A 13,008-nucleotide genomic window follows, 5' to 3' on the forward strand; every position below is an offset into this window, starting at 1 on the left:
GGAAACACACAATCTCTAAGTGGCTGGCAGATTGCATTTCTTTCACTTATGCCCAGGCTGGGCTGACGTTGGGGGGGGGGGGGGTCATGTCACTGCTCACAGTGTCAGATCCATGGCTGTGTCGGTAGCCTACTTGAGGTCAGCTTCCATTGAAGAAATTTGCAAGGTTGCAATATGGTCTTCAATCTACATATTCACATCTCATTATTGCCTTGAGCAGGACATCCGATGTGTCTGTCGGTTTGGACAGACAGTACTGTAGGATCTGTTTGGGGTCTAGTATCCAACTCTACCATCCTAGGCCTGTTTTTGTTCTGTTCCAACTGTGAGAATTATGACCTGCTTGTCCTCGGAGAAAGCAAAGATACTTTCACCTGTAGCAGGTATTCTCCGAGGAGCTTATATTCTCACAAACCCTCCCACTTCCCCTTGGAGTTGTCTCCTCTTTCTTCTTTTTTTATGTTGTAGTATTTAACTGCGGTAACCGCGTTCTCGCGGCGGGCAGGAAGGCACGCATAAATATGCACGAGTGAAATACTCTTTGCATAATATATGAAACTTATCTGAAAAAATGGTCTTTCAATGGGAAACAAATGTAGCTGCTGGTCAACAATCAGCTTTATTAAATTTAAATATAAATTGTCCCAGTGTAGCTTTTGCAGGAAGGGTGTGATGTGGTCACGCCACTTGCAGCCTTCTATCAGTCGTGCTGCAGCATTCTGAATTAGTTGGAGCTGATACAAACTGTTTTTGGTTTGGCCAGGAGACAATCCTGAACTTTTCCTTGACCAGGAATGTGTTCACGGCCCATAGGTCTAGGGTGGGATGGATGCCTCCTCCCCCCCCCCCCCCCCCCCCCCCCCACCACCACACACACACATTTTCTTTGGTACAAGGAAGTACCTGAAATAGAATCTTTTTCCCTGCCTCCCCTGATGGAACAGACTCGACTGCATGGGCCTTTAGGAGGACGGAGAGTTCCCCTCCAAGTACCTCCTTGGTCTTTATCATCAATGCAAGGTGTAACTGAGACGGATTATTTGAAGAACCCACCAGTCAAAAGTTACAAGGGACCACCTTTCCTAGAAAAAAATCAGCTTCCCCCCACAACCGGCAGGTCATGCAGAATGATCACTTTTAGTGCAGAAATGCTCTGCTGGAGCCAGTCAAAAGCTCACCCCTTGCTTTTTATTTTTATTTTATGTATTGGGATTTACTAACTGCCTTTATGAAGATATTCACCCAAGGCGGTGTACAGCAGGTACAGTTTTTCACATAAAATTTACAATTTTGTTAACAGCATAAAAAATAGTAAAATAACCAAGTATAAACATAAACGGTCCACAAAATTATCTACGGCGTAGTCCCAGGATACATGACAGACCTCATAGATCTACCAACCAGAAACAGAATCGGATCATCATGATCATACCTAAATCTACATTACCCAAATTGCAAAGGACTTAAATACAAAGCAACTTACGCATCCTGCTTCTCCTACATAAGCGCACAACTATGGAATGGACTCCCAAAAGCTGTGAAAACAATCCATAACCACCTAAACTTCAGGAAATCACTAAAAACCAACCTCTTCAAAAAGGCTTACCCCACCGATCCACCATAAATCCCCACACCCAGCAACACAGCATTACCAATGATTGTACTGGACAATATACAATCTTCATTCCCTCGACCCTCATGATGCCTGATACACACCTACCTCATTTGACCACAACATAACCTTGTATTTGTTATCAACCGATTTGGCGAACGCCATTATGGTACTTTGTAAGCCACATTGAGCCTGCAAAAGGTGGGAAAATGTGGGGTACAAATGTAATAAATAAATAAAATACAATAAACGAGGTAAACTTGAAAACAGTAAATTGAAACCTAATAATAGGTTTGCTGGGAAGCCAGCTGGGCTTTGGGCACACGCTGATGAGAAGAATGAGCACTCTGGGGCTGAGCCTGGCAAGAAGGAGTGTACCTATGCCTCTGTGAGTAGTAGGGACCCCGATCCGACGCCCAAAAAAATCTCCTGGAAGATGAAGAGGGTGAAGAAGGCGCCCGGTGGGGAAAGGGTATCAGTGGTGAAACCATACTATCTTCCCTCCAAACAGGTTATCTTCCTGGCATCTGGCATCTGCCAATCTCTGCTAGACCGCCAGGTCCAAGTCCGAGGCATGCAGCCGTGAGAGTCTGAATATTGCTATACTTTAGGCAGAGATCCTGGACGCCACATCAAAAGTGTCGTAGGCACCTCTGGCCAAGAACTTACGACACACCTTTTGCTGCTTGGCCAACCTGCTCTGGTGGGAGAGAATCCGCCAAATCCATCTTACTGTGTACCGAGTTCTGCAAGTAAAAGCTTGTGTAGATCTGGTATGACTGAATACGGCAGACAAGCGTAGAGGCCTCATACATCTTCCACCCAAAAGAGTACAGGGTTCGAGCTTTCCTGCCTGGGGTCGCAGAAGAAAAGTCTCTAGAACTCCTGGCCCTGTTGAGCGCAGATTCCACCACCAGGAAGTAATGAGGCAACTGGGGCCTATTCAAACCAGGGGAACTCTGGATCCGGTACATAGTGTCAGTTTTCTTGGGGAGGATAGGGACCAACAGAGGGGACTCCCAGATCTTCCCCTGAATGTCTTGCAGGATCTTTTGAAGTGGTACCATCACAGCTTCTCTAGGGGAAAAGTCAAAGTCCGGGACCTCAAACATCTCAGTCCTGGGCTCGTCCTCCGTCTCCAAATGAATTGGATTGGCAGCCACCATTTCCCTGACAAAAGCTGGGAAGGAGAGGCTCTCAGGTGGAGACTTGCGTCTCTCCTCTGGTGGGAAGGGGTCAGATGGGATACCATAGGACTTCTCCAAGAAGTACCGAGGATCCTCATTGGTGTCAACAAAGAACTCCTCATAGGAGGTGTCACGGAATGGCCAGCCACCCACCTGGGGCTACCCTGCTGCCACTTAGAGGGTCTATACCCAGCATAGCTCAGGTCTGCCTGCACCTGCTGCTTGTGCTCTACACTAGCACCCTTCTCCCACCGACTGGGTCCCAACTGCCTCTGGGCGAGTCTCCCGCTTTTAAATTATCCCCGGTGATTTTCTAGGTTACTGGGGCTACACTCCAAGTGGTCCCATAGACCCAAAATACAAACCACCAGGATTCTTAGTCAGTCCAGACAAGCAGAGGCAACAAACTAAAAATGTTTATTGTCATGAAAAATTAGAACAATGAACAGTGGAGGAGTGGCCTAGTGGTTAGGGTGGTGGACTTTGGTCCTGGGGAACTGAGGAACTGAGTTCGATTCCCAGCACAGGCAGCTCCTTGTGACTCTGGGCAAGTCACTTAACCCTCCATTGCCCGCCGCATTGAGCCTGCCATGAGTGGGAAAGCGCGGGTTACAAATGTAACAAAAATAAATAAAAGGTGCAATCAGCAAACAGTAACAAGTAACTATGGATCAACTATCTAAACATTTGTTTACTATCTAAATAGTACTTGGGGAGTTTATTATTATTTATTGCACTTGTATCCCACATTTTCCCACCTATTTGCAGGCTCAATGTGGCTTACAAAGACCTGTTATGGCATTGCCATTCCAGGGTAAAAGATACAGTTGGTATTACAAAGAGATCAAGGGTACCAGAGAAGAACTGAGCAGACAGTTATAGAGGCATCATTCAGAGTAGGAGTGGAGTGGTGAAGTGTTATAGTTAAGCTATGGATTCTCGTGGTAGGCTTTGTTGAAGAGATAGGTTTTCAGAGATTTACGAAAGTCCGTGATTTCGTTGATTGTTTTCAAATTTATTGGTAGTGTATTCCACAGCTGTGTGCTCATGTAGGAAAAGCTGGTAGCATGTGTTAGTCTGTATTTTAATCCTTTGCAGCTGGGGAAGTGTAAATTAAGAAATGTGCGGGCAGATCTTTTAGCATTTCTGGGAGGTAGGTCAACGAGGTCTAGCATGTAAGTCGGGGCATCTCCGTAGAGGATTTTATGAACAATCGTGCAGATCTTGAATGTGGTTCATTCTTTAAGTGGGAGCCAGTGTAGTTTCTGTCTTAAGGGTTTTGCACTTTCATATTTTGTTTTTCCAAATATGAGTCTGGCTGCGGTGTTCTGGGCTGTTTGAAGTTTCTTGATATTTTGTTCTTTACAGCCGGCGTAGAGTGCGTTGCAATAGTCCAGGTGGCTTAGTACCATTGACTGTACCAGGTTGTGAAAGATGGATCTTGGGAAGAAAGATTTTACACTCTTAAGTTTCCACATGGAGTGGAACATCTTCTTAGTTGTATTCTTCACGTGGTTATCAAGTGTGAGATTTCGATCAAGGGTGACTCCAAGAATTTTCAGTGTATTTGAGATGGGACGGGATACATTTGGTATGGTTATGGTAGTGAATTTATTTGTGTTATGTTGTGAAGTGAGTATAAGGCATTGTGTTTTTTCTGCGTTAAGTTTTAACTGAAATGCCTCCGCCCAGGAGTGCATTATTTGGAAGCTTTGGTTGATCTCGTTGGAGATTTCCTTTGGGTCATGTTTAAACGGGATGTATATCGTGACATCATCTGCATATATGTATGGATTGAGGTTTTGGTTGGCTAGTAGCTTGGCTAAGGGTATCATCATTAGGTTGAAGAGGGTAGGCGAGAGGGGGGATCCTTGGGGAACGCCGCATTCAGGTGACCATTGGGCTGATATAGCCTCGTTAGTTGTTTACTTGGTATGATCTTGAGATCAGGAATCCTCTAAACCAGTTAAGAACGTTACCTCCATATAGCTGCTCACAGGTTATCAAATATAACTGTTCACAGGGCCTCAGCAAAGATATCTTTCTCTCTGTCCACCTTGGCTAATACTGTGGCAAAAGCCAATACATCCTAGATGAATTTGAGCGCCTGGACCAATTAGAGCTCAGAACAACAAGTTTTCAAAAGTGGCTGGCCACATCACTGCAGGTTACCTCTTATCTGTGTTAAGTAAAGAAGGAACAGTCGTTTCTCTGTAACAGCTTTAAACATAAACATGCACCACCTGCTGGCCAAACTAGAGAAATACACTTCAAGAAATAATACTGTTTTACAGGCTTAAAAAACCACTGTTTTGTCACAGGAAGGCTGAGTTCGAGCCTGCATCGAGAGGGATGAACCACCTCCTTGTCTGGAAGGGTGTCGAGGTGTAGGCTCCACCCTCGACTCCGGCAAAGCTTTCTCCATTGTTGAGGGGGTGCCCACATGGGTGGCTTGCGACACTGGTACCGCACACAGCATTGAAGACAAAGGCTTCACCACAGGCTGCAGGCCCTGTAGGACAGCAGTAAGAGACATTGCTAGTGCAAGAACCCCAAATGCACCGACAAGTGTTCATGGAGCAATGCCTGGATGTGCTCATCGAGGGCCACCATCGGAAAAGGCTGGGGCATCGGTTCAGAGGCAGCCTGCTGAACTATCGAGGTTGGTGCAGGCACCTGGTCCTAGCACCTCCTACTATGGTGGGCCAGTGCTCCTCCTGGTGCTGACGCTTTTCAGAGACCGGATCGATGCTTGCGCTTCTTGGCCTTTGCCCGATGGCAACCATCGACACTCCTCGGTGTCGACAAGTACAACATTGAATCCTCACACATCCTCTGTGATGGGTCTGATGCTAATCAGTTCTGGGGACCCTGCATAGCGTCCAGCAACATGGCAGGTGTAGACCCGCTCAATGCTCGTCCACTCTCAGTGTAAGGACTGGGTCTTGCAGCCATGGGACTGATGCACCTAATGCCAGTGGAAGTGCTGACGCTGAAATCAATGCCAACGTTGATGATTCGGACCAGGCTCCAAAACATTCTGCCGTTGAGCCTGTCTAGACAGCTGGGTTCTTTTCTGCATATGTAGGCAAAGAAGATAGCTGGAAGACATATGTTTAGGCCCCAGACACTGGAGCAGTGGCATAGCCATGGGAGGGCCCAGGCCCACCCAGTAACAGCACACCTATGATCCCCAAGCCCTGCCAGCTGAAAACACTCAACACTACTACTACTACTACTACTACTTAACATTTCTAGAGCGCTACTAGGGTTACGCAGCGCTGTACAATTTAACAAAGAGAGACAGTCCCTGCTCAAAGAGCTTACAATCTAATAGACAAGTGAACGGTCGGTCCGATAGGGGCAGTCAAATTGGGGCATTCTGGATTCACTGAACGGTAAGGGTTAGGTGCCGAACGCAGCATTGAAGAGGTGGGCTTTAAGCAAAGACTTGAAGACGGGCAGGGAGGGGGCTTGGCGTAAGGGTTCAGGAAGGTTGTTCCAAGCATAGGGTGAGGCGAGGCAGAATGAGCGGAGCCTGGAGTTGGCGGTGGTGGAGAAGGGTACTGAGAGGAGGGATTTATCCTGTGAACAGAGGTTACGGGCGGGAACGTAAGGGGAGATGAGGGTAGAGAGGTAGTGAGGGGCAGCAGACTGAGTGCATTTGTAGGTAAGAAGGAGAAGCTTGAATTGAATGCGGTATCTGATCGGAAGCCAGTGAAGTGACCTGAGGAGAGGGGTGATATGAGTATATCGGTTCTGGCGGAATATGAGACGTGCAGCAGAGTTCTGAACAGACTGAAGGGGGGATAGATGGCTAAGTGGGAGGCCGGTGAGGAGTAAGTTGCAGTAGTCCAGGCGAGAGGTAATGAGAGCGTGGACGAGAGTTCGGGTGGTGTGTTCAGAGAGGAAAGGGCGAATTTTGCTGATGTTAAAGAGGAAGAAGCGACAGGTCTTGGCTATCTGCTGGATATGCGCAGAGAAGGAGAGAGAGGAGTCAAAGATGACTCCGAGGTTGCGGGCAGATGAGACGGGGAGGATGAGGGTGTTATCAACTGAGATAGAAAGTGGAGGAAGAGGAGAAGTGGGTTTTGGTGGAAAGACGATAAGCTCGGTCTTGGACATGTTCAGTTTCAGGTGGCGGTTGGACATCCAGGCAGCAATGTCGGATAAGCAGGCCGATACCTTTGCCTGGGTCTCCGCGGTGATGTCTGGTGTGGAGAGATACAGTTGGGTGTCATCAGCATAGAGATGATACTGGAAACCATGAGATGAGATCAGGGAGCCCAGGGAAGAGGTGTAGATTGAGAAGAGAAGGGGTCCAAGGACCGATCCCTGGGGAACACCAACAGATAAGGGGATGGGGGTGGAGGAAGATCCATGAGAGTGAACTTTGAAGGTGCGGTGGGAGAGATAGGAGGAGAACCAGGAGAGGACAGAGCCCTGGAACCCAAATGAGGACAGTGTGGCAAGAAGTAAGTCATGATTGACAGTGTCAAAAGCGGCGGATAGATCCAGGAGGATGAGGATGGAGTAGTGGCCTCTGGATTTGGCAAGGAACAGGTCATTACAGACTTTAGAAAGTGCTGTTTCTGTCGAGTGAAGAGGGCGAAAACCGGATTGAAGCGGATCAAGGATGGCATGAGAGGAGAGAAAATCAAGGCAGCGGCTGTGGACTGCGCGCTCAAGTGTCTTGGAGAGGAAGGGTAGGAGGGAGATGGGGCGGTAGTTGGAGGGACAGGTAGGGTCTAGTGATGGTTTTTTGAGGAGGGGCGTGACTACAGCATGCTTGAAGGTGTCGGGGACAGTTGCAGTGGAGAGAGAGAGGTTGAGGATATGACAGATGGAGGGGGTGATAGTAGGAGAGATGGTGTTAAGTAAGTTGGTAGGGATGGGATCAGAGGAACAAGTGGTGCATTTTGAGGAGGAAAGAAGGCGGGCGGTTTCCTCCTCGGAGATATCAGGAAAGGAGGAGAAGGAGGTCTGGGTTGGTTGGTTGAGGGAGAGGGTTGAAGGGTGAAGAGGAGGAGGTGGCTTGGTAGTGAACTCAAGGTTGATCTTTTGTACCTTGTCGCGGAAGTAGTCAGCCAGTGATTGAGGAGAGAGTGACGGGGGGGTGGGACCTCTCCCTCCCGCATACCTTTTTAAATTACAGGTCTCTGCCGGCAGTAACTAATACATATACACTGCTCACACCGGCCCCACAGTCTTGCCTCTAACATGGCTTCCTGTTTCTGCATAGGTGGGAGTACATCGGAGGGGGAAGGCTGGGAGGCTGGTGCAAACAGTTTGTATCAGTCACTGCTGGCGAAGATTTGTTGTTTAAAAGGTACACTTGGTGAGGGGGGGGGGGGGGGTTGAGAGACCGGATATCCTGCAAGAGGGAGAGAACGAATTGCCTGTGAGGCAGGGGGAGAGGGTTCTTCTGCCCACCCAAAATTGGGTGTCTGGCTACACCCCTGAATGGCCACTGTTGGAAACAGGATACTGGGTTAGATGGACCATTGATCGGTATGTTTATTCTTATGACACCAAGAAAGGGTGTCTTTTCCCTTTGTTGACATGGAAGGAACAACAGCCATAGCCAAATCAAACGACTCAGTGGTGATTGAAGGAGGGGCAAAGCACCAGAAAAGACAGGCAAAGTTTCCCGTCCAGAGCAGAGGCCTGAAAGGACTTACACAAAAAAAAAAACTGAGAACTTAAGAGGGGAAAAACTGATCTAAAACAATAAGGGAAGGAGAAAAAGGTCCTGAAGTGAGACAAGACAAAATCGGGGGGGGGGGGGGGGGGGGGGGGGGGGGGGGGGAGAAATCCCTTAGGGAAGACACCAAAAGCTAGAAAAAACAAACTCACACACCAGACACTGTGAGGAGCTGCGGACAGCACGTTCTGTTCTCACGGCGGATGAAGAGAAACAGCTGGTTCCGCACTCACGCCGCAGGCAGGGTAGGGCGACACTCACGCATTCACAGTGGGACATATACGCTTTAAAAAACGCTCCACATCAGGTGACGTAGATGATGTCACCCACACATGATAATATGGCCTGCTCGTCCTTGGAGAACATTTTTTACACATCTTTTCTCTCAGTAATTTATGCTTGATTGCCACTGCTTTCTCCTGTATAGAAAAAGTTTTAGTCGTATGGGAAGATTTTTTGTTTTTTGCTGTCAAATGTGTATTGTGTTTGTATATTGAAACTGCATTGGACAAGTTTTGCCAGAAGTAAGATATAAATGTCAAATTAAATTAAACAAGACTGACAAAGGAGTGAAACAGCAGCAGAAATGGAGGTGGGGGAGAGGAGAGTCGATCTGATAGAAGAGGCTGAAAGCGGGAGTCAGGAAAGTCAGGCTGGTGCTGAAAGCAGGGACGCTCAGGGAGAGTCAGGTTGGCACTGGATGTTTAATGTGGTTTTTTTTTATATCCAGCAGAAAATGAGGTGACAGAGGAAGAAGTGAAGGAGACAAATAGAGAAGGACGTCCTTTAAAATGGAAACTTCGCCCAAGACATGTCAGTGTTTACGAAGGGATAGAGAGGGGAGAATCTGGCAGAAGTCGGCAGGAATCACAGAGGAAGCAGAGAGACCGTGCAGGAGACTCGCCAGATGGAGTCACTGTGTGTGAGAGAAGTGACAGCGAGCTCAGAAACATCCCTAAGCACAGGAGACACCCGAGAGTGAAGGTACCCTCCCAAAATAATAGCAGTGAGCAACTGACCTCCAACCTCCATCACAAAGAGGGGAAAGGGAAGAAATCTCTTCGAGCAGAAAGGACTGACCCCTTAGAAGGGCTTCCTAGGTCTCTTGAATGCACTGAGTGTGGAAGACATTTTTCTTATAAACATTCACTAATCGCACACCTGAAAACACACACTGCAGCAAGGTCTGGAGACATTACCCTAGAAAGATCTTTGATGTCTTGTGTATGTACTGAATGTGGTCAATCTTTCAGTCATATCGGTAACCTAAGACGACACCAGAAACTCCACACAGGTGAGAGACCATTTCGGTGTACCGAATGTGGGAAATGTTTCCATCATATGTATTCCCTAAGAACTCACCAGAAACTCCACACAGGTGAGAGACCATTTCAGTGTACTGAATGTGGGAAATGCTTTGTTTTGAAATGTGAACTAGCGAAACACAGTAGGAGCCACATGAGAGAGAACACCAACCCATCTGGAGACCGTGCCTCGCAAGAGAAACCCTTTCGGTGTACTGAATGTGGGAAATGTTATTCTTGGGAATCACGCCTAAAAGACCATCTTAAAATCCACACGGGAAAGAAACTCTTTCAGTGTAGTGAATGTGGGAAACAGTTTGTTCGACGTACAGAATTAGTTAGACATCAAAGAATCCACACTGGAGTTAGAGCCTTTCAATGCACAGAATGTGATAAAAAATTTGCTAGAAAAACAAGCCTAGAGTATCACCTGAGAAGTCACACAGGAGAGAAACCATTTTCATGCATGGAATGTGAGAAAAAGTTCATTCGTAAGGATCTCTTACTATTACACCTAAGTAATCATAACACAATTCCATCATCGAAGAACAAAGGTTACTCGTGTACAGAGTGTGATAAAAAGTTTTATGTAAAATCACAGCTAGAAAAGCACCTTAGGACCCACACCGGAGAGAAACCATTTCAATGTACCGAGTGTGAAAGACAATTTCTTGACAAGTCACAGTTGGCGAGCCATCGGACGACCCACACAGGGGAGAAACCGTTCAGATGTCCCGAGTGTGGAAAAAGCTTTAGGCATAAGCCATATCTGAAAGTACACCAAATGATTCACACTGGAGAGAAACACTTTAAATGTTCTGGCTGTGATAAATACTTCTACACAAAATCTCATGTAAGAAAGCATGAATTAATCCACGCTGAAGAGAAACCATTTAAATGTTCTCACTGTGATAAACGTTTCTGTAGAAAATATGAGGTAAAAAAGCATGAAATAATCCATGCTGGAGAGAAAGGGAGGGAAGATCCTCAAGTACCAAGAAATGCAGTCCAAGACTAAGAAAATATGGCAGAGAGATACAGAAATATTTCCTATCGTTCTGGGTGCTACGGATTTGACTAAAAAGAACTTGTAAGTTGCTTATATATGTTACTTCTTATGAACTCCAGAAAGAAGCTCCACATGCTCTGGCTTAGAAGTGAGGTTCATTCCTGTCATAGTGTGCACAAAACCAGGCCATTTGGAGAAACTGTTTCCCGAGAGAAACAATTTAAATGTCCTCTAGGTAGTACATATTTCCCTGCAAAATCTTGTCTAAAAATGTAAAAAGTCTGGAAAGAAATCGGAATTATGAAAAACGTTTTACTCAAATTATCTGCTTAAATTATTATGAGAATCCACCATATAATCTATTTTAGGAGTGAATTCAATTTTTGTTGAAGTATGCACAAAACTAACCTTTTTTGGAGACATTACCCTGACATTACCCTGATAGAAACAATATAAATGTACTTAATTAAAGGTTCACTCAAAAACGCAGCCAAAGAAATCATCAAAATAATCCACACTCGAGATTAAAAAGCTGGATGAAAAAAATCGGACATAGCGGTAAAAGAGAAAAACACCAGAACGCCATTAAATCATAGAGGTGTCAGTTCGAAGTGATTATTCTGTGGATAGTGGAAAGAGAGAAAATCTTCAACTACCCAGAAGTGCAGTCCAAGTTAAATAAACTAACAGAAAGATATTGAAATATTCCCATCATTTTGGGTACCACAGACTTGATCACAAAGAATTTTCAAGAACGGCTAGCTTGGTTGCCTACTTGCTACATCTTATAAACTCCATAGGGAAACTGTCTGGCATGATACAAATTCAACAGCGAGCATTAGCTGTAAATTCAACAGACTTAGATCATAATCCAAATACCCTGGCTTAGGAGTGAGGTTCATTCCTCTCATAGTATGCGCAAAAGTAACCCATTTGGGGAAATTGCCACCAAGGGAAACTATATAAGTGTTTTGAATGGGATAGATGAGATTTTGAGTGTTAATCTTTAAGAATTGATTTAACAATCCGCACCAGAGAGAAACTCCTGTGGGTTATGGATTTAGCCTTAATTCTAGAACCGGCAAAGATCCAGAAGTAAGATCACACTTGCTATTTTTGCCTAAGCAGACAGTTGATGGTCGACGGTTGATAGGATAGTCCTAGCAATCAGCATTTAGCAGAACAAGCTTTTCAGAAGACATCAGGATGACTTTTGGCCTTGACCGATATGCTAAGATAAAATATTTGGAGGAAAACTGAGAACATCAAGGAACTTGAACAGGAAGGTGTATATAAAGAACCAAGAGTCAAGGAAGGAGTAACAAACCAGCATAAAGTACCAATGGACAAGACCATCGAAGAGTATTACAGGAGCTTAAAAATGATACTGAAAAGTACTTTAACGTTAAAAAAACATGATAGAAGCCATCAACCAGCTTGCAATTCCTGTACTCTAATAGCTTTGGAAAACAACCAGAAAGAAATCAACTGAAGAAGGATAGAAAACATTCAACCTGGGCAGGAGAAACCAGGGAGGGCAGATAAGAAACAAAAGACCACTAGTATGGTGAAAATACTTTATTGGCAAAAAGCAAGATGCAAGGCTGCCATGTTTTCACAGATGCCTGCATGAGAGGTACACATCTAAAATGAAACAAAAACAAGGATGAACCAATGAAAATAGAAACCATACTGGTGACAGGACATAAAAATATATACAATTGGTTAAAGTACATTGAAAAAGAATTACATAAGAACATAAGAATAGCCATACTGGGTCAGACCAATGGGCCATCTAGCCCAGTATCCTGCGTCCAACACTGACCAATCCAGGCTACAAGTACCTGGCAGAAACCCAAATAGTGGCAACATTCCATGCTACCAATCCCAGGGCAAGCAGTGACTTCCTCCACGTCCATCTCAATAACAGACTGTGGACTTTTCCTCCAGGAACTTGTCCAAACCTGTTTTAAACCCAGATACATTAACCGCTGTTACCACATCCTCCAGCAAAGAGTTGTTTGAGTGAAAAAATATTTCCTCTTATTTGTTTTAAAAGTATTTCCACATAATTTCTACAACTACATTACCCATCTTGCAGGGGTGTTAAATACAAGCTTCTTTTTGCCTCTACTTTCCACTACTCCAGCCTGAAGACTTGGAATGCTCTACCCTGTACCTAAAATCGCAAG

General features: G+C 45.5%; 1 protein-coding gene across 2 annotated transcripts in view; it reads left to right on the forward strand.

Annotated features, from left to right (window-relative positions):
* Nucleotides 1–12,617, forward strand: part of LOC115462575 (gastrula zinc finger protein XlCGF57.1-like) — a 35,180-nt gene extending 22,563 nt beyond the window's left edge. Inside the window, exon 4 of one of the 2 annotated variants that reach the window (XM_030192574.1) lies at nucleotides 9,234–12,617. In XM_030192574.1, coding sequence (XP_030048434.1) covers nucleotides 9,234–10,825 — 1,592 coding nt within the window. In that variant the 3' untranslated portion in view covers nucleotides 10,826–12,617. The remainder of the gene's footprint in view (nucleotides 1–9,233) is intronic. The other variant, XM_030192581.1, reaches the window with a different exon arrangement.
* The last annotated feature ends 391 nt before the right edge of the window (nucleotides 12,618–13,008 follow it).

Source organism: Microcaecilia unicolor, chromosome 1 (assembly GCF_901765095.1).
Source record: "Microcaecilia unicolor chromosome 1, aMicUni1.1, whole genome shotgun sequence".
Classification (NCBI taxonomy): domain Eukaryota; kingdom Metazoa; phylum Chordata; class Amphibia; order Gymnophiona; family Siphonopidae; genus Microcaecilia; species Microcaecilia unicolor.